This window comes from Macaca fascicularis, chromosome 3 (assembly GCF_037993035.2).
Source record: "Macaca fascicularis isolate 582-1 chromosome 3, T2T-MFA8v1.1".
Taxonomy (NCBI): Eukaryota; Metazoa; Chordata; class Mammalia; order Primates; family Cercopithecidae; genus Macaca; species Macaca fascicularis.
Window position 1 is genome coordinate 199,428,082 of NC_088377.1, and position 27,285 is coordinate 199,455,366.

A 27,285-nucleotide genomic window follows, 5' to 3' on the forward strand; every position below is an offset into this window, starting at 1 on the left:
AAATTCGGTTATAATTTGAAAAGATATTTCGTATCCAAATATACCAATTTTTGTATGTTCTCTTTATACTGTTTTTCAATTTGGAGATTATGAGGGGTTTCTCCGTAACTTTCTGGGAAAAAAAACTTTTGTATTTCATAAATGTTCCCACACTATGAAAAAAAGATCACCGACTTCCACATTTAACATGAAACAAACACCACAGACATCATCTTACCTCTTGGTAAAGTCTGTCATCGTCGTCCTGAACTCCGTCATCTGTAAAAGACACCAGTGTTACCAAAACCCTCATCAAGAATGTCATCACAGGTGTCACAGATGTAAAAAGGGTGACCACGCAGACCCCTCCATATGAAAGGTGAGGTGTGATGATGCTGGACTAAGTCCTGCCATAGAGTGAACCTTTTCTGTTTATAGCACAAAATGGCATTCTATAAACTTCGCAAAAGAGGAGGGAGGAGGGGACCGAGGAGCTAAATGGCAGATGTGAAGGCACCCACCATGACCTCGCCCGGCTCTGTGGGTCTCACATGATCGTCAATGTTAACTCACGGCAAGAAAACCCATCGTACCCAGCGGTTCACATCACAAAAAAGCAAAGTGAAGCCTTCACCAAAACCACCTCACAATTAAGATGGCTTCAGAATCCACTGACTTAGGTTATTTCACTGGGGTCAATGTTTCTCTCTAAACAGGTATCCCGGCCGGGCGCGGTGGCTCACGCCTGTGATTCCAGCACTTTGGGAGGCCAAGGTGGGCGGATCACTTGAGGTCAGGAGTTGGAGATCAGCCTGGCCAGCATAGTGAAACCCCATCTCTACTAAAAATACAAAAAATTAGCTGGGCATGGTAGCACACACTTGTAATCCTAGCTACTTGGGAGGCTGAGGCAGGAGAATCACTTGAACCCGGGAGGCGGAGGTTGCAGTGAGCCGAGATTGTGTCACCGCACTCCAGCCTGGGTGACAAAGCAAGACTCCATCTCAAAAAAATAAAATAAAATAAAATAATAAATATCCTACTTGCAGTGCCCAAAGGTGCGTGACTCATGGCACCTGAACCGTCACCCCTGGGGACAGCACGCACACCAGGGCCTCCTACGTCCCTCCTAGCCCTGGTGCGGGTCCTGATTCCTTCAACCACTGGGCCGCCGCCTAACACAGGCCCTACCAGGGTGCAGTTCCACCCTCCCCTGCACCCTGCCCATCAGCCAAGTCAGGCTTCCAGCTTCCAGCAGGACCCCCCTGCACCCGTGCGGAGAGAGGGGCACGTCTGTCATTTGGTTTTCGGCATGTACTCGTGGGCCAGCCATGTGTGGGGAGCTGAGCTAGGCGCTTTCTTGCATCTCCACGCTGCGAGAAGCCATCAGGCCGCAGAAGTGCCACCTGGCCCACGGGGCCTCCACAGGGCTCTGGCTGCTGCTGGGTTGGGGTGCCAGGGGGCTGCTTTCTGCCTCCCCAGCGGCCTCAGAGGACCAACACACACAGACATTTGAATGATCCCCTCTCACTCTGCTATTTAAATATTTCACAATATTCACTGGTACACAGTCCAAACACAACACTTCTCATCACGCCTGTTTTCCTGACTCTGAGCCTCAGCGTGGAGGAGTGAAACCTCCTCACAGAGAGCAATCTGCCGTTCAACATAATTGCTCTGGTAGGCTTAGTCTGTTAAGAAAGCTTTTAGAGGCAAAAGTTCAAACAGATAAAAAATCATTAATACAGATCCCCATCTCCCCAGCAGAAAGCCCACATTGCACTTGGTGAGCCAGCGGTCTCCGCACAGCCCTGAGGCCTCCCCTCCCCGCAGCACCCCTGGGCGTGGGCACCCATGGCGCTGGAGTCACCTGGAAAGCTTTCCCCACGGAGGGCGGCCTTGGGGCCATCCGCCTGTTCTCCAGACTCTCCCAGGGCCACTTTCCCAGGGCCGCCTAGAGCTCCTCTGTGGTCCATGCCTTGCATCAGGCCAGCCATCAGCTCGGCCATGCTGTCCAGCTCCAGGTCACTCAGGCCCCTCGCCTCAGCCGGCTGCCTCTGCAGGTCCTTCAGGAGAGTGTGAATCCGTGCTCCTAGGGGCACACACAAACACGAGGACATGGTGGGTGGACGAATGCAAAGGGCCTCTGGGCTGCAGGGGTGTGGCGGCATCTGTGGCGTCCCAAGGCAGTGGCCACCTAGGGCCAGGTGCAGGCCAGCACTCAGAGAATATTGGGATATTGGACTTGAATCTCAAATCCACCTGACCCTGCGGCCATCACTGGTTCAGTTCCCTGGAGGTGGAAAGCCCATAGAACGGAAGAACAGACTCATCCACCCGCTCAAGAGGATGGAAAGCACGACTTCCAGAAAACACTGGAATGACCAAGCCAGGAAGAGAGACGGGCTGGGCAACTTCACCATGTCCTCCAGATGATAAAAGAATGGAATGAGCCATGTCCCCCTCACTTGGCAGAAGGAGAAACAATGCCTGGCAAGAACAGCGCCCTGCCCAGCACACCCTGCCCAGCACACCCTGCCCGGCACACCCTTCCCAACGCACCCGGCCCCCCACACCCTGCCCCAGCACACCCTGCCCTTCCCAACACACCCTGCCCCAGCACACCCTGCCCTTCCCAACACACCCTGCCCTGCCTGGCACACCCTTCCCAACACACCCTTCCCAACACACCCTGCCCGGCACACCCTGTCCGCACACCCTGCCCCAGCACACCCAGGCCGCACACCCGGCCGCACACCCTGCCCCCCACACTGCCCCCAGCACACCCAGGCTGCACACCCTGCCCCCCACACTGCTCCCAGTACACCCTGCCCAGCACACCCAGGCCGCACACCCTGCCCCAGCACACCCTGCCCCAGCACACCCAGGCCGCACACCCTGCCCCAGCACACCCTGTCCGCACACCCTGCCCCCCACACTGCCCCCAGCACACCCTGTCCAGCACACCCAGGCCGCACACCCTGCCCCCCACACTGCTCCCAGTACACCCTGCCCAGCACACCCAGGCCGCACACCCTGCCCCAACACACCCTGCCCCAGCACACCCAGGCCGCACATCCTGCCCCAGCACACCCTGCCCCAGCACACCCTGTCTGCACACCCTGCCCCCCACACTGCCCCCAGCACACCCTGCCCAGCACACCCTGCCTGGTACTGAAGAGCACCACAGAAGCGGGCAGCCATTGTTATTCCACACTTTCTCCTGCTACAACAAGTAGAGAAAAGCCTCCAGAGACTTTGGCCACCAGCGCATCCTAAACACGACACGGTGGCCCCAGCTGCCCATGTGCTGTGTGTGAAAATACATTTGTAAGTGAATGGATAACTCGGGAGGCCAGATGCAGCCTTCTTCCAAAGCCAGCCCCTCAAGCCTCTGCTGGAAGTCTAGCTAACAACAAGAATACAGAGATGATAGTGGCTTGGGGGCCAGGGGAACCCCTGCTCTGTGGGGGCTCAGGAACGCCTGAGTGGGAGGAACTCGGGGCCCACAGTGCATGGCCCATCCCGAGCCCCTGGAGTGAGCCTCTGCCTCTAGCTGTGGCAAGGACGCCCCCGGCTGTCACCTGGGTAGAGACAGGAGATGAGGATGTCAGACAAACCCTCCTGTGAAGGCAAAAGCCGCGACTATTGATTAAACGTAGTGGAAACGTGCTTCATCCGAAGACGCCATTTTCCAAAAAAAGACCCTTAAGATCTAGGCTGAGTGTGACACAGGTGGAAAGCCCCTCACCCTCTATCCTTGTTTCTGAGACCCCGCACACACCCTTACACTCCACATGTCCCCACCCCTCCCAATAGTGCAGGTGGAGACCAAGCCCCTCGCTGTGATGAAGGTGGGTGGGGGCCTCCGGTTACATCCCACATAAACCAGCCTCGACCGCAGGCCCTCTCTGTACAGTTCATCTGTGTTTTGCTTGTTTGTTCACTTGATAATGACAATGTAAAATAATGATAATGATGACGTAAAATAAAAGTAATGTGATTACTTTTATAATCAGAGAAGAAGCGACAGAAATTCTCTCTGGGGGTGCCTGCCCCCAGTGCCTGACCTGGGCGCTCCTCCCCAATGCTGGGTCTCCATGAGTGCCCAGTAAGATGGGGTGGAGGGTGGGGGCCTGTCACAGGGCCGGCACCCCCAGGGATCCGGGACAGAGAGGCCGGGGAAGCAGGGGTGCTGGGGGAGAGGGAACCCAGGCCCTTGGCTCCCACGCGGCTCAGCCATCTCGTGCAGAGCAGCAGAGATCACCGAGTGAAGACAGTGGAGGGGCCGTGCACTTATCCACATCACAACTCACGGTTTCTGGACAGGTGTAAGAGCAGGTGCAAGACAGTCCCCCAGGCTGACGCTGGGGTCAAAGGTAGGGCTGGTGAGGCAACTGGAATGGAGGGATGGAGCACCTGGTCGACGGTCTTTGCAAAGGGCGTCCTGCACACAGGGCCACAGTGGCGCCCCAGGCTGAGTGCTGGGCAGCGGCAGAGTGCACGGTGTGGGGAACAGGAATCCTGCATGCCATGTGGAGACATGGCAGAGCCCCTCTTGTGTGTAGGTGAAAACACAGAGGCCACGTCCTCAGAGGAAACGCCACTAGCATGAACCAACTCTGATGACATCTAAACACAGGCACGCAGGGTCGAAGCCTCGTCCAAGAATGTGACTGCTGCCGGAAAAGCCCCTTAAAGGAAGGTAGCAGGGTCTAGGCCCCCGCTTCAGACAAGCAGCAACAGATGCAGGAGGAGGCAGAAAAACAGAATGGAAAATCGAGAATAGGGCAGTCGATGATAGAGCGAGGAGATAAGGCAGTTCGCGGAGCTGCTGTAGCCACGGCGAGACGGGTGCACCCACTGACTCAGCAGAGTGGGGAACTTAAAACAGAATCCGATACACATTCTGTAAGTGAAGAGCAGAGCGTCCGAACTTTAAAATCTTACGGAAGGACATAACGGAAGAAACGGTTTGTGAATCTGAGGACAGATCATAGAAGTGATCACCGCTGGAAGAGCGGAATGGGAGACGTTCCGCGGAACCTCAGTAACCCCTGGGGCAGGCCAAGCCGCTGCACTATTGCTGGAGTCCGGAGGGAACGGGACAAGAAACACCTGAAAGAAAGCCCAGGCGTCTCTCAAATCTGGGGAAGAATATTCGCTCAGGGACTCAAGACAGTCACTCAGTTCCAAGATAATAAAATGCAAGGATAAGCACGCTGTAACTTTGGCCAAGCTGCTGAAAGCCAGAGGTGGAGAATATCCCTAGGAAGCAGCTGGGGTCGGGGCGGGGGGAAGACACGTTCCACACACAAGAATGGAAAGGGTCCTGGAGCTCAGAGGCCGCCAGACACACCATGTGTCCTGTAAGAACAATGTGTTTGATACAACGTGCATAGTCAGGCATTTGACGTTACAGATAACGAATGCCACATTTGAAGGGTTGAAAGAAAAATCATTCAATCCAGGAGTTTATATCCAATGACAATATCCTTCCAATGAGAGGGCGAAGGAGGGACATTTTCATATCACGTACGTGAACAAAGCTGGGACAGCGGGTCCCAGGGGCCACACCACAGGAAGTGCTGGGAGGAACCAAGGCTGAAGAGAAACACCAGACAGAAGCCCAGAGCTACGGGAGAAGCCAAAAAGCTCCGAAAGGGTAAATATGTGGTTACATAAACAAGAAAGACCGCCTTCTTTTCTCCTCTTACTGTATCTAAAAAACAACTGATTGTTAGTAAGGAAAATTTATTACCACTTCAAGGTAGGGTTCATAAAACAGCTGCAGGTGTGACCTGGATGGCGCAAGAGGCTAGAGGGACCTGGAGCCTCCGACTCACCACGTCCAGGAAGTGGCACGATGACAACTCCAAGGAGACTGTTTCCAACAAAGGCACCAGGACGTTTCAACAGAGAAAGTAAAGTCTTTTCCAAAAGGACATCTTCCGTGTTACCCAGAAATTGGACTTGTAAGTATTTACCCGAGAGAAGTGAAACCCATGACCACAAGAGTCAAACGAGACTAGGGGTAGCAGCCTGACTCCTAATAGTTCCACAGACAGAGTCTAAAGTCCACGTGCCCGGCAACAGGAGAGCGGATGAGGAGGCCACAACCACACCAGCACTGAGCCAGAAGGAACCACAGAGACGAGAAAAAGGGGGACAGACCTAGAACCAGTCAGGCTGAGCGAGAGAAGCCGGTCACCAGAGAATCCACCGAATCCTGTTAACAGAAGATGAAATTCAAGGATGGGCAAGGTCTGCCCAGCGCAACCAGAGCTGCGTCACCTGCAGGAGGGGCTGGGGCAGGAGGAAGCATTGGGTGTGAGGGTGTGCCTTGCAGCGTGGCCGCTGATTCCACGCGCACGTGTCCAGCGCATCGTCATGTCCACCTGCGATCTGTGCATCTCGCCATGCGTACACTCCACCTTCCAGCGCATCGTCATGTCCACCTGCGATCTGCGCATCTCGCCGTGCGTACACTCCACCTTCCAGCGCATCGTCATGTCCACCTGCGATCTGCGCATCTCGCCGTGCGTACACTCCACCTCAACAGCAATAAAGACTCTACCCTGAAGAAGACTGATGGGCCCATTTCCCAGCTTTGAAGGAAAACCTGACTTTCTTATGTATTCAGTGTTGAAATCTCTGTCCTCATAAACGTTTATGTAAGATAGCTCATGGCCACGTCTCTACCTTCTTAAACGACACTGGCAGAGCGACGCAGAGGGGACACAGAATGTCCCGGACCCCACTGGGGTCTCACTGGGACCCTCCACTGTAGGGAGGTCCCGCCACCACCCTCCACCCTAGACGGATCCCACTGCGACCCTACACCCTAGAGGGATCTCGGCACAACCCTCTACACTAGAAGCGGAGGAATGATTTCTGCTTTTTACAAATTAAGAAATTCAGGCATTTTAGGTTTTTTTTTGTCTGCGCCAAATGCGTCACCAGGCCCGGGCTGCAGCCTGCAGTGTCTGCACGGGGCTTGATGGTGACGCTGCCTGTGGAACCCCCGTTCACTCAGCCGCACGTCCTGTCCTCTCCCCACGGCACAGGCTCTGTCTCGTCCACGTCGAGGCAGCGGGGCTGGCACCCGGTCCCCGCGCGCCCCGTTCACTGCACACGCGGGACAGGAGTCAGTGTCTGGGACTGTCTAGACTCGCCCACGCGCCCCGTTCACTGCACACGCGGGACAGGAGTCAGTGTCTGGGGCCGTCTAGACTCGTATGACTTTCCAAACACCAGCGCTGGCAGCCTGTCGTGAGTTCTTTGAGGGGAAATTTTTTCAGTGCAGCCTCTTTTACCCATTAATTGAAGCTCGTTCTTCGGGGGCATCTTGCTACATGGCTGTAAGGACACATTTTTTTGAAGTGTTTCGCTTCATTTCTGAACACTCTGTGCTGTGCCACACCCCCCACCAGGGTCCCGCGTGGAAAGGGTCACAGCCACAAGCCTCTGACCTTCCTGTGTGAAAAACGGAGTCCCGTCAGCGCCACTCCAGACTTCCTGTTGGTGACTAAGACCCTCTGACGGAAAGGCCTGAGCGTCCACGACAGGCGTTTCTGAGACAGCAGCGTGTCTACGTAGTGTAGCACGGGATGAAGCGGACAGAGTCGTTTAAAGTCAGTCTGTACACGAAACGTGTGACGGACACGGGCGTTCTGATCGGAGCGTGCTGGACGTCCACTGCCACCGACGTCCCCTGCTGGGGTGGCCGAGTCCCCTGTTACGGCCGACAGTAAAGCCTCCGAATTGCTTGGCACACAGTGGCGGCTTCTTTACCGTCGGGTTGAAGTGTCTGTATTAATCCCACATTTCTGATGCTCTGACACCTGGGGCCCTGCTGACCCTGGGGGGCTGCCCCTCCCACAGACAGCCAATTTCCAGATAGTGAACAGTCGCCCACTCCACGCAGGCTCTCCACATGCAAACCCTGCAATCCAGAGCCCACGCCCACCTCCGCCTCTGTGGGCTCACACTCCAGGCCACTGGCCTAGTCACCCTGCGGCAGGGACCAGACACGGGCAGCCTCTGGCCCCGGAGCGGCTGGAACTATTCCAACTGGGCAGTCCTGTCCCAGATGACCCTGCCTTGCCCTCGCCCAGCCTCCTGACAACCTGGTGCATCTCTGTATTGACCCGTGGCGTGGCCTGCCCCTTCCTCTCGAAATCTGTAAGTAACAAACTGCTGTTTCAATAGCAGCTGTACCCAGATCTCTTGGACTCGCCATCCTAAATCATAATAAACCTGCCGTTTAAAACAGAAGACAGGAAACACAGGGATTGGCATGGGGGCCGCTTACTCTTTTGTTTCTTCATTAGCCTCGAGGCTTGGAGGGGAGGGCAGCCTCCCTTCTCCGCACCCCCAGGGCCCACCACCCCCACACATCAGCCCTCACCATGCGTTCACTGACGGAACGCTGCCTTCAAAGAAAACTTCCAGCAACAAACTCAGGAAAATACATCTCACTTTCTCACAAACAAAAACATGCATAAAACCGCGGCAAAGCCTGTCTTCACCGCCACTCCTGTCTGCAGGTGACAACGGGCTGAAGGGCTGGACAGTCCCAGGTCAACAGCACCCGTGCCCCGGCTCCTTCCACGCCGACAGGCTCACGCTGTTTCCCAGAGAAGATAAAAGATGTGCTCCAGAATTAAAGGTGTGTGCGTATCACAGCCCTCGGTGCTGCTTTGAAAATGTGCTGCTCATTGTAGCTTTCAGAATCAGAAGAGCCATCTCAGCCTCGCAACTGAGCCACCGAGCCACGAGCCCAGAGCAACCTTTCCATTTTCATTCACTGCAGTCTCCTCCCACCCCAGATCCTTTTCTTTCCCAGCGATTACCATCGCGGCAGTCTTATCTCGCTCGTCCATGTCCACAGGTCCAACGCTGGCAACAAAGGGCTCACTTATCCCAAAGAAAATGGAATAAGGAAGTGCGGGGATGGGGAGGAAGAGCTGTGTCTGGAAAAGTCGGCGGCCACAGGCAAGAGCCCACGTTCTGCAGGGTCCCGGGCTGCACCAGGCGGAGCCCAGAAAACCCAGTGTCTGCCCACGAGTTCCTAACAGCCCCAGAGAACTGGCAGGAGGCACCAGAGCCCGCGGCAGGAGCCGGCACAGCTGCAGGGAGACCTGAAGGGCCCTTGGCATCGGGCATGGCCGTCCCCAGCAGTCAGCGTCGTCCGTGCTTAGGAGGTGAGGGATGTCCCCACACACGCCTAGCACCGGCCGAGATGTGTGTCAGAGTCAGCCCAGCCACGGCTCACAGCGGGCGCCAGTCCCCATGATGGAATTTCATCGGAGGGAAGGAGACAGGGAGGTGAGCAGTGAGTGGAGGTTGCTGAGGAAAGGTCCTTCCTGTGGACACGAACCAGTGAACACAGGCTCGGCTGCCCAGCGGCCTCCTCGTCAGGTGAGCGGGGCAGGAGGCCCCGGAGTAACGACCTGACCAGAGGCCTCATATGGGGCAAAGTCCATTATTTCCGATGTCACAATTCGCAGGAAGTGGTGCGGCCTCCAAGTGTCGTAGAAAAATTCACTTCCAAGTCCAAAGATCCCTTTTGCCCTCCCAAAAAAGAGAAAAGGACTCTCCACACACTAGCTTGGCACAGCCGGCACCGCAAGGCCTGGGAGCCTCCACCTGTGTCTGTAGACACGTGTCTGCAGGCAGACCCCGCCTTCCCGAACTCCCAGGCAGCAGAGCGGCCACCATCCCCGCCACAGCCGGAGCCCTGCAGAGCCATCACCGTCCCCTCCCGCCCCCGCTGCAGCCAGAGCTCCCCAGGGCAGCAGAGCAGCCACCGTCCCCCAGCAGTCGGAGCCCTGCAGAGCGCTCACTGTCCCCCCCACCACCGCAGCCAGAGCTCCCCCGGGCAGCAGCCCTGGGTCACCGCCTGTCTGGACGACCCCACTGCAGCTCCAGAGAAGGTGACGTGGTCCATGCGGGGGCAAGTTTGGAACAGAGTTCCATTAACCATTCTTCTGCAAGGCCCTGTGTCTCCTAAGAGGGCTGAAAAGCTAGTTGTGATATTTTGACAAACGGTGAAACAATAAAAATTACATGACTTCTCAACAAAGAAGGTTAAATGTTTTCGAATTTGGAATTTCCAGTGAAAATGAATCATGTTTTGCCATACTGATCCGCACATAAACTTTTCTGAGCCCCCCAAGATTTACAAAATGATGTGCACAGGCTGGGGTATTCAGTTCAGAGTGGCTACAGTGTTGCTAACAGGAAAATGACAAAAGAAAGAGAAAGATGACATCAGCCAGACACAGTGGCTCACACCTGTAATCCCAGCACTTTGGGAGGCCGAGGCGGGGGAATTGCTTGAGCCCAGGAGTTGGAGACCAGTCTGGGCAGTATAGTAAAACCCCATCTCTACTAAAAATACCAAAAATTAGCTGGGCTTGGTGTCAGGTGCCTGTAATCCCAGCTACTCAGGAGACTAAGCCAGGAGAATCGCTTGAACCTGGGAGGTGGAGGTTGCAGTGAGCCGAGATTGTGCCACTGCACTCAGCCCGGGCGACAGAACAAGACTGAAAAAAAAAGAAAAGCAAGCAAGCAAGCAGACATCACCACGCGTCCCGGGGCGGGGCGCTCGCCCTTTCCCTGCGGGGCAGGCTGGTGCTTCTCCCACCACCTCGAAGGGAAGAGGCTGCAGTCTGTGTTTCTAACAGCAAACACCGTCACTGTCGACACGGATGAGTCCTGCTTAACACAAACAAAGAGGCGTGTTGACACACCCTGAACTCTGCAAAATGATGCTCATTCCCCTCTCAAACCCACACGGAGGCCAAGTGTCTGCTCTGAAGGGGAATTCCACAGCAAGCCACGTTTCCAGAATGCCACGGCTGGGCAAGGCCTCCCTCACATCACGGTGAAAAGGGGCAGCCGTGCCCGGTACAGCCTGGTGCAGTGAGCAGCACGCTCAACCATACGAATAGCCTGCTTGTATTGACAGAGAGAGCTGGGAACAGAGTCTGTGGAACTGGCAGGCGTCCACCCTTGAGAAACTGAGGCCCTGTGGTGGACCAGGAAGGGAGGAAGAAATGGCAACGTGAGCAGAAAGGCCATCGAGCCCGGCGGGAAAGCCAGGGCACCCTGGCCAGATGCGGCCAGGCTCGGCGTGGAGCTGTCAGCGCTGACCCACCAGGGGCTCCTCTGCTGTGACTGCAGCCACCTGCATGCTTTCTCAGGCCTGATGATTCTAGAATCTGTACGGTGTTAGCTCACATTTCTCTTTCCATCACTGCAGCTAGGACCTTGGTTTCCACAGATATAGTTAAAGTTCCCATCAATCCAATCATCCATCCTTATGCTGCTCTGCTCTGGGAGTTGCCAGGCTGGATTCCCGTGAAGAAAGGCTGACCATGTTCCCTGAGTCTTGGCCCCAGCGCTTGTGGTCTGTGGTTTTGGGCAAGCTCGCTAATTTCTTCATGCCTCGGTTTACCTATCTGTAAAATGGTGACAAGTGAGGCATGTGCCCAGCATACTGTAAGTGCTTAATAAATTATAACTATTATCATGAAACAAGGTGATAATGAGAAATCATTTAAGTTTTCCACTCTCTTTGCCCTTTCCCATCCATTGTAAAAACAAATACTTGGTTCTCCGTGAGAAGCTCTTGCCACAGCTCATTGTGATCCTTAGGTGAGAAGCAAAGAACGCAGTCAGAGAGCCCCTTAGATGCTCAGTGACACGAGCTGACAGGTTCCTTCCAACTTGCTCAAGATCGAATTCAAGATTATGCATTTTGAAACTATTTTCTGCCACAATATTAACCAAAATATTAACCTACATTCAAAAAAATATGAACCTCTCATTAAAGTCAAAGCCCAGTCTCCATCCGTCCCTCCCCCCACTAACCTGCCCACTGACTGCACCAACCTGTATCGGGCATTTATTGTCATCAAAGCCCGGGAACAAACATTACTCTAAGAAACAATAGAAAATTCAAAGCTTCGTTTTCTTGAGGACTACAATATTGTTCTCACACCAACACAGACACACTAAAATGTTTTGGAGGCCAGAAATACTTGACCAATGGATACAAGCAGCAAACAGTTCACAGGGAAAATGCACTGTGAAGACCCTGTGAAGAGACTCAACGACACCCCATCTCACGCCACGTGTCTTCCCCTCAAGTGCACGAGCATCTGGGCTGACCTGCTCTCCAAGCTGGCACCAATTACAGTACACGGAACACAAGTTCCAACCAAAAAACCCCCAAACTTTTATAAAGCGATGTCATCAATGTGTAAATTACTGCCTATATTTTATCCCTGGAAATTAACAACTACATTGACATAAACTTAAATCTAACTAGTATCTTTTCATTATAAACTCTTAAAACATAAAATGTGTAAGATGTTACCTTTTATCAAGAGGTTAAAAAATACCCTTCTTATTTTTAATCTCTAACAAAGGCAATCCAATTAACTCACTGATTTTTAAAAAGATAAACCCGGCTGGGGCACAGTGGCTCACGCCTGTAATCCCAGCACTTTGCAGGGCCGACGTGGGTGGATCACCTGAGGTCAGGAGTTCGAGACCAGCCTGGTCAACATGGTGGAAACCCCATCTACCAAAAATATAAAAATGAGACAGGCGTGGTGGCGCACGCCTGTAGTCCCAGCTACTCAGGAGGCTAAGGCAGGAGAATCGCTTGAACATGGGAGGTGGAGGTTGCAGGGAGCCGAGATCGCGCCATTGCACTCCAGCCTGAGCAACAGAGCAAGAGTCTAACTAAAAACAAAGAAAAAAAGATAAACCCAAGTGATGTCTCTTGAAAACACAAAAAAATTACCTTATAATTTTTGGGATCTAAGTTATGCTGAACAAAAAGAAGTGGCAAGAATATATTTTAAATATAAAAGAAATAAAATACATGAAAAATAAGAACAGAAAGTAAGCAAAACAACTCTTTGCTGTCTGCTAAGCCTCATGACAGACACACCAGGTTTAGGTGGTGTAGTGTGGCACTGAGGGCGTGAACGATAAGAAAACACAGTCATCTGAGGGAAGAGGCCGTGGGGCGCAGGCGGCCATGGGTGCTCTGCCGAGCGCTGGAGCTTGGCCGGCAGCAACGCTATTTCCTGCAGGCCCTTTTGCCTCAAGCGGGGCAGTGTGTGCGAGACCCACCTTCAGACTTCAGGAGCACTGGCCAAGGCGGAAAAATAGATCAATGTATTCATGAGAGATTTTTAAACAAGTGTTGAATCCAGGCTGTGTTTCTGGTAAAGGCTAACGTAACCAGGACATTCAGCTGACGAGCACTTTCCATTTTCGAGCACCTGGGCTCACCGAGAGTGTCCCCCAATCTCCAACCTCGACATGCAGGGCTGAGATGTCCACCCTCAGCAGCTCGAAAAGTGGCAGCTCTGCCGCCCTGATCTGGAACTGACGCAGCAGGCGGGCCTTCCTGTGTCCCCTGCACTGACCTTCGCTGCAAAGCTAACCCAGGTGAGTCCCAGACTTCACCAGCTCCTGGAGCCCAGAAACCAATGGGCATTTCTAGAAGGTCAAGGAGCATCTATGGGGAAAGACCATTTCTCCTTAAGATCTCAGTGTCATCTCCAGCCCCTCTAATTCCATCCTTGTGAATATAACCCAGAGGGGTTACTGAGGTCAGATCCGTCATGCAGAGTGAAGAATGTGGGTGATCATGGAGCCCTGCAAAGTTTTCCTCTTTCCTGGTCAGTGAGACGCTGCGTATCTGCAGCACCCCGACCCAGCACGCCTCTCCCTCCGTGTCCTGTGAACTCTCCCATGATGGTCGCACCCCAGCCACTCTGGCCTCCTTTCTGTTCTTCCAACCCAACGTGCTGGTGGAATTATCCCGCCAGTTCGCAGCAAATGGTCCCCACACAACACCGAGAAGCAGGGAAATATTATTCTGTGCATCCCACCCTGCTTACAGCAACGTTTGTTCCTCTCAGCACCTCATGCTGCCTCCTATACAGGAGGCCAGGGCCTGTCACTGCCCTGCCCCTGCCTGCCCACACCACCCGCTTTTCTGCTCCTGCCCCTGCCTACCCACACCACCTGCTTTTCCGCTCCTGCCCTTCCTGCCCACACCACCAGCCTGTCTATTCCTGCCCCTCCCTGCCTACACTGCCTGCCTTTCTGCTCCTGCCTCTCCCTGCCCACACCGCCCCTTTCTGCTCCTCACCCCACGTCCTACTCCAGGCGCTCTGCAGGCAGTCTCTCTACTCTGCCTGGGGTGGGGAGGTGGTGGGTGGTATGAGCCACGCCCTCCCCTTCAGGGACAGATGAGAGCTTCAGGGGGTGAAATACTCCCTCCACCCTCTTCTCTCTTGTTTCCTTTCCCGTCCTTTCTTCCTTCTCCCTGTCCTTCCTCCCTCCCTTGCTGGCTGCCTTCTTTCCTTCCTTCCTGCCACAAACATTTACTGCACATCTCCTTTGCACCAGCTACCTTTGAAGGTGCAGAGATAAATCCATGAGCAAAGAACTTTCTTTTGTGTGACTTCCATCTATGTTAGAATAGATGGGAAAGAAACAATAAAACCATGAAGGCACAGAATGTCTGCTGGCGATCGATGCTGCGGAGAAATAACCCAGGGTAAGAAGGACTGGGGGCTGGAGGACTGCTCCTTCATACGGCACTGCCAGAGAAAGCCTCACTGAGAAGGTGAAGTTTCGGCAGAGGCCTGAGGAAGGTGAGCGTGGGCCTGGCGGGGCTGGGAAGCTGTCTTCAGGCGGGAGTAGCAGTAGGCACTGACGCCATGGAGAGAAACTGCCTGGAATGTTCGGCTGGAAGAACAGACAGGAGGCCAGAGTGTCCAGAATGCAGCCCCCACGTGGAGAGTTCACAGTGATATGGGAGCACTGGGAAGGGGAGAGCTGTTCCCTTTAAATGATACAGAAGTGGGAAGGGAGGTGCTGGTTTGAGGAGGGCAGGTCCCTGGCCGGGGCTCCATCCCCACGGACCTAGGTGAGGACAGGCACTCCTGCCTTCACCACCAAATGCTGCATTTCCCAAGACCACCCTGGCCCCTGCCACACCCCCATCCCGTGCCTATAAAAAGCCCCAAGACCCCACAGCAGGCACACAAGCGGCTGGATGTCAAGAGGAGCACGTTGGCAGAAGAGCAGACGGACAGACAGCAGCAGGCCACCAACTGGTGGGACAAGAGCGCACCGACAGACAGCAGCAGGCCACCGACTGGTGGGACAAGAGCGCACCGACAGACAGCAGCAGGCCATCGACCAGCGGAACGATGCAGAGTGTGGCCAGGGCCTGTCTGAGGAGAGCCCAGGCCACTGAGCACCCAGACTCCAGGGGAAAATCATCTCCCTTATGGCTCCCCCATCTGCTGAGAGCTAATTCTACTCCATACAACCTTGCACTTACTCTCCAAGCCCACGTATGATCTGATTCTTCCAGTACACCAAGGCAAGAACCCAGCATACAGAAAGCCCTCTGTCCCTGTGATAAGACAAGGGTCTGATTGAGCTGACTAACACAAGCCACCTATAGACGGCAAAATTAAAGGTGTGTAACACACGCCCACTGGGGCTTTAGGAGCTGTAAACATTCACCCCTAGACTGCCGTGGGGTCTGAGCCCACAGACTGTCTGTCTGTCTGCTCCCCTAGAGGTTTGAGCAGCGAGGCATTGAAGAAGTGAGCCACACCTCCATCGCACACCCTGTGAGGGAGACAAGGGAACTTTTCCCATTTCAACAGGACACGGAGGGAGAGGAGTGGTGGGTGGGGGGTGCCACAGATATGCAGGGTCTCGCAGACCAGGCAAAGAGCTTTGATTTTTACTGAGAGAGCTGAGAAGCCCGTGGTGTGCTCTGAGCAGTGGGATATCATCTGATTGACAAATTTACAAGAACCACTCTGCAGGCCTGAGACAAGGTCAGAGGCAGGAGGCCAGGTCTGGTCAGATCTGGTGAGGGGTGGTGGGTGGGGGGTACGGGGAGGAGCCGGCTGGTGGGGAGGAGTGAGCATCCCAGGTGTGCTCGGAAGGCACGTGGCGCAGGGTCTGCCAATAGACTGGACACGGGGGGACAGAAAGAAAGGGACCTAAACAGATGGTGGCCCCACAGCCACGGTGTAGAAGCCGTGGGAGGGTTTGTTCCAGGTGTGGGGTCTGGGCTGGGCTGGGAGGCCCTCAGGAGCCTGACAGGCACCCACACCGCCATGTTTGGTCTTGTGCCAGTCCAGGTGGGATAAGAGTCCTGCTGGTCACAGGCAGGGCATGTCAGGGCGGAAACCTTAAGAGATACACAGCCTTCCAGAAAAGGTCCACAGCCTTCCAGAAAAGATCCACAGCCTTCCAGAAAAGACAGCATAATGCACATGTCAGGGCAGAAACCCAAAGAGATCCACAACCTTCCAGAAAAGGCAGAGACACAGGCGTTCTCTGGAGTCAGCCAAACCCGGCTCAAGCTCTACACCACCATTCACCATGGTTGGGACTCAGGGAACCCTGTCCAGCCTCTTCCAGCCTCAGGATTCCTCCGTGTGAAACTGAGTCAATAACTCCCATTCGAATGGGTTGCTGAGAAAATGAAATACAGTAAGTGTGTTGTCTACTACCTGCTAATGCTCAGTATTCAGTGACAGGAAGTTGTGTCCCCTCTTCTAACATCGCTGTAACATTTAACGACTCAGAGAAACTCTCTCTTACGGCTGCTACGCATCCGTTTTCCTTTGACTGACTCCCTTTGGTTCGAGTCTTGTTAAATGGATGGGAGAGCAGAAATACAACTGCCCTGAAATGAAACCTCATGTTCTTTATGGTAAAGACCAGAGAACAGGAGGCATTTTCAGTGGGCCTCTTAGAATCACTATAATAAGAAATATCCACATTCAAAATGGAATAATAAAGTCCAATTCCAAAAATTACTTCCCCTCATCTGAAAAAGAAACTTTTTAGGTTATCATTAATGAAAAATAACTTTTAAAAAATCATAAGTATACAAGAGAAGATTCTAAGTCGCTGGGCAGCTTATGGGAGAACAGTTAGCGTGTACTAGGAATCCTCTCCCTGTAACCTCTACAAACCACACACACAGCATTTTATGGACATGCTGAGTCAGCTCAGAAGCATCCACTACCCGCCATTTGAAGATGAAGAGAAATGAAGAAGAATGTTTTGCAGTGTCCAGTGAGCCCTGGTGGGTTGAAGAAGGGCTGCAGCACAGGGCACAGATAACAAGAATATCAAAGTAAAACGTTGTGTTCCATCAACCACACCATATAATTCTGCAATCTGGCCAGTTTATAATGACATTTTAAGTAGCTTTCAGTGCTCCAAGTAGGCTCTCATAAGGCAATTACACAAAATGTCAGGATATTAAATGTGTAAAGCCTGGAGTAAGACATCAGCTCACATGACTCTGCATGCTCAACTGCCACAGCCCGGCCTACTGAAATTACATGTCATCCTAAGGTCTTCCAAACAAAATGGTACAAGCTTTAAAGAATCAGCAAAGCCTGCAGATAACCTCACCACAACATTGTTTTCACAAAGACAGTGGGAATCATGCAAAACAGCTTTTGCTTCTAAGTGCCTTTACAACCACATATACATGAAGGTACACAGCCACATCGGAACACCCTCCATCACCATCAGCAGCACCAGCATCACCAACACCATCATCACCATCATCATTGCTATCACCATCACCATCATCACCATCACCATCAACACTATCATCACCATTAACACCATCATCATTGCCATCACCATCAACACTATCATCACCATCATCATCACTATCACCATCAACACTATCATCACCATCACCAATGTCATCATCACCATCACCATCAACACTACCATCACCATCATCATCATCACCATCACCATCAACACTATCACCACCATCACCAACGCCATCATCACCATCGCCATCATTACCATCACTATCAACACTATCATCACCATCATCATCACTATCACCATCAACACTATCATCACCATCACAACGTCATAATCACCATCACCATGTCATAATCACCATCACCATCAACACTACCAACACCATCATCATCGCCATCACCAATGCCATTATCACCATCAACACTATCAACACCATCATCATCACCATCAACACCATCATCATCACCAATGCCATCATCACCATCACCATCAATACTATCAACACCATCATCACCAATGCCATCATCACCATCACCATTATCACCATCGCTATCAACACTATCAACACCATCATCATCACCAATGCCATCACCATCACCATCACCATCAACACTATCAACACCATCATCACCATCACCAACGCCATCATCACCATCACCATCATTATGATCACTACCAACACTATCATCACCATCACCATTATCATCACCATCACCATCATTACCATCACCATCAACACCATCATCATCATTGCCGTCATCACCATCATCACCATCAACACTATCATTACCATCATCAACACCATCATCATCACCACCATCCTCACCATCACCCACCATCATGGGGAATGGACTGTGCTCCTTTGGTTTAGAGGACATACAGCCCATTTAATTGCTGGAGTCCAAAACTTGGGTATTTGCAGAGGATTCAGGTAAATTCAGTAGGAGCTCATTATTGCATTCTCTCCTTATCTGGGCTTCCACAGGGAGAAACTGACATAATCATAGGCCAGCCTGCTGTCTGTTTTCACTGGAAACAATACAGATGTAGTAAAATGTATGCTCCTTCCAATTTGATGGTGTAACAGCATCAGAGCTTAGTGGCGTGCATCTCTCCCTCACTAAAGAAAAGTGCCCACACTGCAGCCTGGGAGGAAGCTTCTCCTGCACTGTCACACTCACAGGGCTCTGCATTCACCCAGTCTAACGCTTTCTCTATTGAATGCAATAGTGAGGCAAAGAAGAAAAAAATGTATCAAATTAGCTCTGGCATTAATGACGTGACTTCAGTGGGGTGTGGGGATTGGCAGTCAAATGGCTTTCTAAAGAATGCTTCCTTTAGGTTCACGTTAGTGTGAGTTTGCACACTCAGAATGTGAACTAACAGATGACAGGTAACGCAGCCCGCCATGGACTGGATGGCAGGTAAGACCAGAAGAGAAAACGTTTCACAGATGTTTCAGGGGTGGGACTTTGGAGCTGCCCACATTTGCTAAATGAGCTAGGCTGACATCTATAGAAATGCTCTCTTAATGGGAACAGTTATCTTGAAAAGTTCTAGAAATGCCGGTGGAGAGCGCAGGTGAACACACAGCTACAGTCAGATGCTCGGCAAGATCAGACCCGAAGCGAACCAACTGCTGCGCAGAATGTCCCGGGGCCTTGAGCCCCCAGTTCCAGCCTGTGACACACTCGCCTGCAGGAAGGGGAAAGGCTCCCCCAGCGCCTTCCCTGCACCTGCTCTGTGCCCTCAGAGGGGAAACGTCACCATGTAATCAGTGGCCTCCATTAACCAACAGCGTTCAGGTTGGAACTGGGGAGATTTGGAAAAGCGACAGGAAGGATGACATCATACGTGGAGGATGCTTACACAGCAGAGAGCACCCCTGTTCCATGTGGCTCTGGAAGGCCTGCCCATTAGAGCCATGGCGGAAGGTGGTGGGAGGAAAACCTCAGGGGGGCAGTGTCAGTGAAGTGCCTTTAGGTGCCCTAACAAGTCCCAGTCAGACAGAGGCAAATTTCAACCCAATTCTGAAAGTAAAAATCCTTCCAGCAGATGCAGCTGCAGCTGGCTCACAGCAGCACGGGCCTGGCAGGAAAGCAGTGACCTCACGGGCGTTTAAGCAGAGTCCGTGAGGGCATCAGAACACCGTGGAAGAGATTATTTCTCACATGGGGGCAGAGTTGATGACTCTCTCGCTTCTCCCAAATCTGAAGGCAGTGACTCTGCACTGATGCAGAAACGGGGGAGCTGCCTCCCGCCGGAAGAAGACATGAGCTGGGCGGGCCTGAGCAGTGCAGGTCCGGGGCTGCCAGCCACACACGGGTCCGGGGCTGCCAGCCACACACGGGTCCAGGGCTGCCAGCCACACACGGGTCCGGGGCTGTCAGCCACACACGGCCGCTGCCACCCCGCACTGGGTGCATCCGCGTCAGGGCTGCTGAGCAGTGGGTGTGTCCTCAAGGGGCAGTGAGAGGATCCCTACTTCGGCTATATAAGCCACAGCGTGACCCCCTCCCCCACCAGCACCCCTGGGAGAGACTGCGCTGCTGCTGCCTCTATGGTGTGCTGATGCGCAGGAAGAAAAGCCTCAGGCAGTGCACACGGAGCACGGGACTGTTTCGCTGGGATGAGAGGCGCTTTGATAACATAGGTGCCTTCTCCTCCTGCTTTGGAGGGTGCTCGTGAACTGCAGCCAGGGGCATGGATCTGAGATTAAGAATTTATCAGTGGCTTCCTCCTGGAGCAGCCTGTGAGAGGCGCCTCTGTGTGCCAGTGATTAGGTGGCCAATTCTCTTCTAATTTTTTTTTAAGCCAAGAGGCATGCTTGGGTTTAGAATACCGAGCGGCACTGGCCTGCATTCAAATATGAATGAATTTCTTAAAAATGAAAAGGCAGCAGGTGCTTCCTTTCAAGTGAAAATGACCCCAAAAGTGTGGGCATATTTTCTCCAGAGTGACGGAAGCATTGGCCTCGTGTTTTCTGTATTATCATCTACTGCTGTCACCGTGAAAAGTCAAAGCTTTGGTTCAGTGCCCTCCTGAGACTGGGCTGCGGGGCACACGCCCTTCTTGGTGAGGGTTTTCAGTCTGGGATTCCCACCACCAACACGACAGGGAAGTGGGCACCATACCGGCCAACGCAGGACCTCAGGCTCACGGGAGGCTCGAAGGAGAAGAGGACCAGAACACGCTTATCTTGGATGAGGGGAGAGGACCAGGAGCCCGTGTGATTGGCCAGGACTTCGCAAGTGCTTTCCGAATGAATGAGTGAACTCGAGAGAATCAGGAGCCCGAGTGATTGGCTGGGACTTCACAAGAGCTTTCTGAATGAATGAGTGAACTCGGGAGAATCAGGAGCCCAAGTGATTGGCTGGGACTTCACAAGAGCTTTCTGAATGAATGAGTGAACTCAGGCATAACCACGCGAAGCTTGCATGGCTGGAGAGTTGCATGGCCGGCGACAGAAACAAGTTCTTCCAGCTTCCACGTGAGTTTCCCAGTCACTTCCCAAATGAACGCCACGGGCCCCACCTTAGAACAGCGGCTGGCTGGGTGGAGACCCGTAATTACCTTGGCCATACAAGTGAGAGTATAATAAGACGCCTGAATAGAAGAAATACCAGGTTTGTTGGGAAGAGGCTGCAATGTGAAATTCAGAACCAAAAGTCAGCCGTCATGATGCGAATTAGGGTCTTGTAATTCCCATTCAGGCTCTGGAGGGCGCAGAACCAAGATGATGAAAGAAAGCATTCTAACAGGTTGGTTACCAGTGTTGTTTCCTGTTCAGTGTGGCTGGTGTTTGATCAGTGAGCAAGGATTACAACAGTGAACACCCCACACATTATTTGTTATTGGTTCACTTAGAAAACAGTGTCTGATGCATGTCCCAAAGTGATTTTCAAAATGCTTTCACTGTCATCAGAGTCTTGAGCTGAAAGAATAGCATTACACAAGTACTGTATCTACTTGAAAAAAAAATTACAGGACTGATGAAAGAAAGCAGAAGTAAAGAAATGGAGAAACAGTGTATAAATATTGCATGCTCATGGCTAGCAAGACACAGGTTTGGATCATAATCTCAAAAGAAACCGTCCCAATTGCCATAATCCCAAATAGTGAAATCCTCAAATCTCTGAATATCAAAATCTCTAAACAGAGTCTAAACCTCAAAAGTCTAATGTTGCTAATGTTTAAAATCCCTAAATGATAATCACAGAAGAGCTGCAACCTGCTGGGTGGAGCTGTTACCTTGTTACTGTCTTTATTTGGAAATTAAGCATAATTTAAGGAGTTGTGTGCTAAGTTGATAAGGAGTTGAAACTGTGGACTTAGTTTTAAGTGTCAACTTGACTGGGTTAAGGAACACCTAGAAATCCAGTAAAGCTTCATTTTGGGTGTTTCTGGGAGGTGTCTCCAGGGAGATAGGGTGGAGTCTGAGTGGGCTGGGGGAAGGTCTGCCTCAGTGTTGGTGGGCAGGCACCATCCAAACAGCTGGGGCCCAGAGAGAACAAACACGGAGGGTGAATTAGGATCCCTCTGAGCACTGGGGCAGACTTTCCTTCCGCTGCCCTGGACATCAGAGCACCAGGTTTGCCAGCCTTCAGACTCCAGGACTCACACCAGCCGTCCCTGGGTCCTCAGACTGAGAGTTACACCATCAGCTTCCCTGGTTCTCATCGTAAAAACACTGCAACTTCCTCAACAAATGAAGAATGTCCTTTTCGTACATCTTCATTTGTGAAAGATACAATTTCTTGAGATCTCAGCTCTTCGACTGTTTATGCAGTGGTGACCCATCAGGGTTTTTGACTGATCTCGTCAAAAGACTTAGGCTGTTCATCAGGGTATTTCAGACGCCTGCAGTCATACAGCTGGGTGCACACAATTACCAAGCAGAGTGTCGCTTTTATACATCTCCCTTCCTGACCTACGTCTTCACGAACACGGTTCATCTGCTCATAACCGCTATGCCCACGCAACTGTCGTCAAGATATCTGAGGGCTCGTGCCTGCAAAAATACGAATGTTACTATCGCTTATTTTATTGTGCAAAATGGCCTATGAAGTGTTTTGTCATGATTTTATATGTTTTGCAAATAAATTCCCTTTTAAAAATGTAAATAAATGTCTTTTAAACAATTTTTTCCAGAATTACATTTTAGGGATTTTGATATTTTGAGACTGTGATTTTCGGGCTTTTAGGGACCTTAGGGATGTTGATATTTCAGGATCTTAACATTCAGAATTATGGCATTCAGGACTGTATCTTTCAGGATTACGACTGGCTCCCAAAGACTCAATATTGTCAGCATGTCAGTCCTCCAACTTGATCTATGCATTTAATGAAATCACAGTCAAAATCCCAGCAAGTCATTTTTTGGATACAAGCAAATTTATTCTAAAGTTTACATGGAGAGGCGAGTGACCCAGAACAGCCAACACAATACTGAAGAAGAACAAAGGTGGAGGACAACACCACCCATCGTTAGGACGCACTACACCTGTCGTTAAGACTCACTACACCCATCATTATGACTCCCTCCAACTCCACAGGAATCCAGGCAGGGTGGGGTTGGTGACACAGACAAACAGATCAATGAAGCAGAACAGAGAGCACAGACATGGGTCCACAGACATGAGGTCAGCTGAGCTCTGAAAAGAAGCAAAGTTGATGCTATGGAGAAAGGATCACCTCTTAACAAATGGTGCTGGACAACTGGACGTACACACGCACAGAAACAATTCCAGATGCAGACCTTACACCCTTCACAACTAACTCAGAATGGATCACAGAACTCATTCCAAAATGAAAAACCATAAAACTCCTTAAAGGTAAGAGAGGAGAAACTCTAGATGACCTTGGGTTTGGTGATGACTTTTTAAAATCCAACACCAAAGGCAAAATCCATGAATAAAATAATTGGTAAGTCGGACTTCATTAAAATAAAAACTAATGCTCTGCAAAAGACGCTCTCAAGAGAATGAAAAGACAAGCCACAGACTGGGAGAAAACGTGTACAGAAGATGTATCTGATATCTGATAAAGGACCAATATCTAACATACTCAAGAACTTTACAAACTCAACAATAAGGAAACAAACAGCCTAACTAAAACATGGCCCAGACACCACCACAGACACCTCACCAAAGAAGACACACAGAGGAAAACAAGCATGTGGAGATGCTCTGCTTCCTCCATCATCAGGGAAATGTGAATGCAAATGACAACGAGACACCACCACACACCTCTCAGAACGGCCAGAACCCAGAACACCGACAACACCCAGTGCAGGCGAGGATGTGGAGCAACAGCAGCTCGTTCACTGCTGGTGACACGCAGAACGCAGAATGCCACAGCCACTGGGGAAGACAGTTTGGTGGCTGCCTCCAAAACCAAACGTTCTCTTACTATGTGATCCAGTGATTACACTCCTTGGTACTTACCAGTAGAAGCTGAAGACACACCCATACAAAAACCTGCATGAGGGTGCTGATGGCAGCTTTATGAATAATCGCCAAAACATGGAAGCAACTAAGCTGTTCCTCAGTAGGCGAATAAATTGTGGCCCATCTATACAATGGGATGTTATGGATTATAATGTAATAATACAGTATTATTCAGCACTAAAGAGAAATGAGCCATGAAAAGACGGGGGAATCTTGAAGGCATGTGACTGTGAAAAGGCCACATATTGTACGGTTCCAACCCCAGAACATTCAGGAAAAGGCAAACTATGGAGACAGCAACGAGGTCCATGACTGTCAGGTGTCAAGCGGGGAAACTGGAGATGCTGAACTGGATGAGCCCCAAATTCCTTCACCGGCCACTGCACGTCACCTGCTGTCCTCCCCATCACCCCACCTTAGATAGGCCTTCGATTGAACCTGCTTTAAAGCTCTTTGGAAGCAGACCAGATGTGAATTATGAATAAGTGATGGAAGAGGGTCTCTTTTTAAAGCTTTTACCAGGTGAACTTTTGTCGCATGTGTGCGGCCTGCGGCCTCGTTGACTGACTGCTTCTTTGGGAGCAGGTACGCGTGGGTCTTCCCTCTCACTCTCTGAAGACTGAACAGCCAGGGTCTCATGGTGGACCCGACCGTGCGGCAGGAGGGTGGCCCTGCTCTCTGACCTGTAAAGAAGTTTTCTGCTCCCTGGCATCATCGCAGGGTCCTCCCTTCCTGCTTGGGTGCAGTTGCTCTTTGTGTTGAGAATGTCTAACTAGCTAGGGCCTCTCATCTTGAGACATCATTCCATGTCTGGATTTGCTTTCGAATCATCCCAGGGCAGAGCAGGGGGCTGTAGTGGGTGCAGAGGAGTATCAGGAAAGCCTGAGAGTCACCATTTGTGGCAGACAGGTGATGCCTGTATGGGGTTCTCAATATTCTCTGTTTCATAGGAGATGCCTGTATGGGGTTCTCAATATTCTCTGTGTATTTCATAGGTGATGCCTGTATGGGGTTCTCAATATTCTCTGTTTCATAGGAGATGCCTGTATGGGGTTCTCAATATTCTCTGTGTATTTCATAGGTGATGCCTGTATGGGGTTCTCAATTTTCTCTGCATATTTCATATTTGCCGTTTTACATGATGCTTTTGTAAAGCACACAGTGCGATTAGGAAGACAGTGATCACCAATCAGAAGAGCACCAGCATTGCAGGGTAGCTCAGGAAGAATGCCAGGCACATTGTGTAAATCGGAGGGATCACGGGAGAGTGGAGAGAGCACGTTCAGGACGCTTTTTCTGAAGATCCATACCCTGGGGTGTGGGAGGAAGGAGAAGGTGCCAAGGCAGAGAGGCGAAGCTCCCTGGATGCATAGGAAATGCGCGCAGAGCAGGAGCGCGCGTTGGAAGGGCGCGCGGAGCCGCAGCACGCCCTATTCTCTCTGCGAGCTCACCCACACCGGGCTCTCCAGCTGGGTTTCCCTCCCTTTGATGGGGGTGAGGATGTTTACTGCTTTCTGTTCCCAGTAATGAGGACAGAGGTGAATGGGGTTTTTTAAGTTGTGGGAGATGGGATAGGATAGAGACAAGGGACGTTAGAGAAGCAAGAGGACGACCCAACGTGACCCCACTAGAAGGAGCACAGAGGCGGAAGAATGCAGGTGGAGGGGCAGCCGGCACCGGGGAGGGCCACGGAAGGCTGAGACGAGAAGCTGAAGGTGACCTCAGCCGTGTGGCCAAGGGCTGAGGCCACACTGAGCTGGAGGAGAACGGGAAGCTCGGCAGCTACACGGGACCCAAGGTCACAAGTGAAGACCCCCTGATAGCGTCCAGTACCCACGAGTGCACAGGAGGCGGTGAAGACCCCTGATGGTGTCTAGTACCCACAGGAGGCAGTGAAGACCCCCTGATAGCGTCCAGTACCCACGAGTGCACAGGAGGCAGTGAAGACCCTCGATGGTGTCTAGTACACAGAGAGCACAGGAGGCAGTGAAGACCCTCGATGGTGTCTAGTACACACAGGAGGCGGTGAAGACCCTCGATGGTGTCTAGTACACAGAGAGCACAGGAGGGAGGACCATCAAGAAAAGGGGTTTCTTGGAATACAGCATGACTTAGAACAGAGGAGACGTGGCCCCAAAGGGAGAGGTGCTGGAGGGAAAGTGGCCACTCCAGGCGGGCAGCTCCCGTGGCAAACAGCACCATGAATGCTCCAGCAGCGCTCACTCAAGCGCGGCATTGGCCTCCTCCGCCGTCCTTCTCCTCCAAGACAGGAACAAGGAGGAAGCACTGGTAATGGTCACACGTCCTTCCCTCTAATTGCAACTTCACATTCCTTCTATTTAAAATCTGCCATAACGGCTGCACGAACAAAGAAAGAGCGAGGGCAGGAGAGCCTCCGGCTGCAGACGGCGGAGAAGCTGACGCTCGCTCTCAGGTTCCCATTCAGCCTTCACTTAGGGAGCATGGAGCGCTCACATAACGCGACGCTCAGGCAATGTTTGTGAAAACCGTTATCTACTTGATTTTAGTGTTTGTTACCTCCAAAGGGGAAGTCATATTTTATCACAATCCAGTGCAGGATGGTCTTGGGAAAAAGGTGTTGGGAAATAAATGGGTCAGAACCTTCTCCATATCACAGAGCCACAGGAACCCGCAAACGCCCTTCTCCCCGGGCCCGCCCTGACGTGGGTTAACTCAGGTAGCGACACCGGAAGCCACGCTCTTGGCACAGCGGTCATCTCGAGGCCGACACTGTTCACCCAGCCCATGGTGAGCAGCACGAAATCCAGATGGGGCTTCGGAAGACGCGGCAAACTGCCATAAATATGGGCCAGGACCACATGCTGGGCCACAGGAGGGGTGAGTTCAGCGACAAAGGACACTGGACTTAACGTATTCAATTTTCCATAACAGGACGACAAAAGCTGTGGGCCAGACCCATCCTGCAAGCCATGTTTCCCGCCCCATCCATCAGCTTCAGCAGTAAAATTGTGAAATCGTAAAATCTGGGGAAGGGATGAACGAGAAGTGAGAAGGGAACACACACTGTCCCCAAACCCTCAGGAGCAACTCCCCCTCCCACCAGCTGCTGCCTTCATCGTCCCTAGACCCTCAGGATCATCTCCTCCTCCCCCCGGCCGCCGCGTTCACTGTCCTCACACCCTCAGGATCACCCCCTCCTCCCCCCGGCCGCCGCGTTCACTGT

The 27,285-nt window shown here is 52.0% G+C and overlaps 1 protein-coding gene across 10 annotated transcripts in view; it reads right to left on the reverse strand.

Annotated features, from left to right (window-relative positions):
• The window catches only part of PTPRN2 (protein tyrosine phosphatase receptor type N2), a 1,017,982-nt gene that overhangs the window by 588,098 nt on the left and 402,599 nt on the right, over positions 1-27,285 (reverse strand). For all 10 annotated transcript variants that reach the window (XM_045387364.2, XM_045387363.2, XM_045387365.2 and 7 more), the window contains 2 exons: positions 1,850-2,071; positions 218-258 (listed from right to left, as the gene is read on the reverse strand). In XM_045387364.2, the coding sequence (XP_045243299.2) occupies positions 218-258; positions 1,850-2,071 (263 nt within the window). The remainder of the gene's footprint in view (positions 1-217; positions 259-1,849; positions 2,072-27,285) is intronic.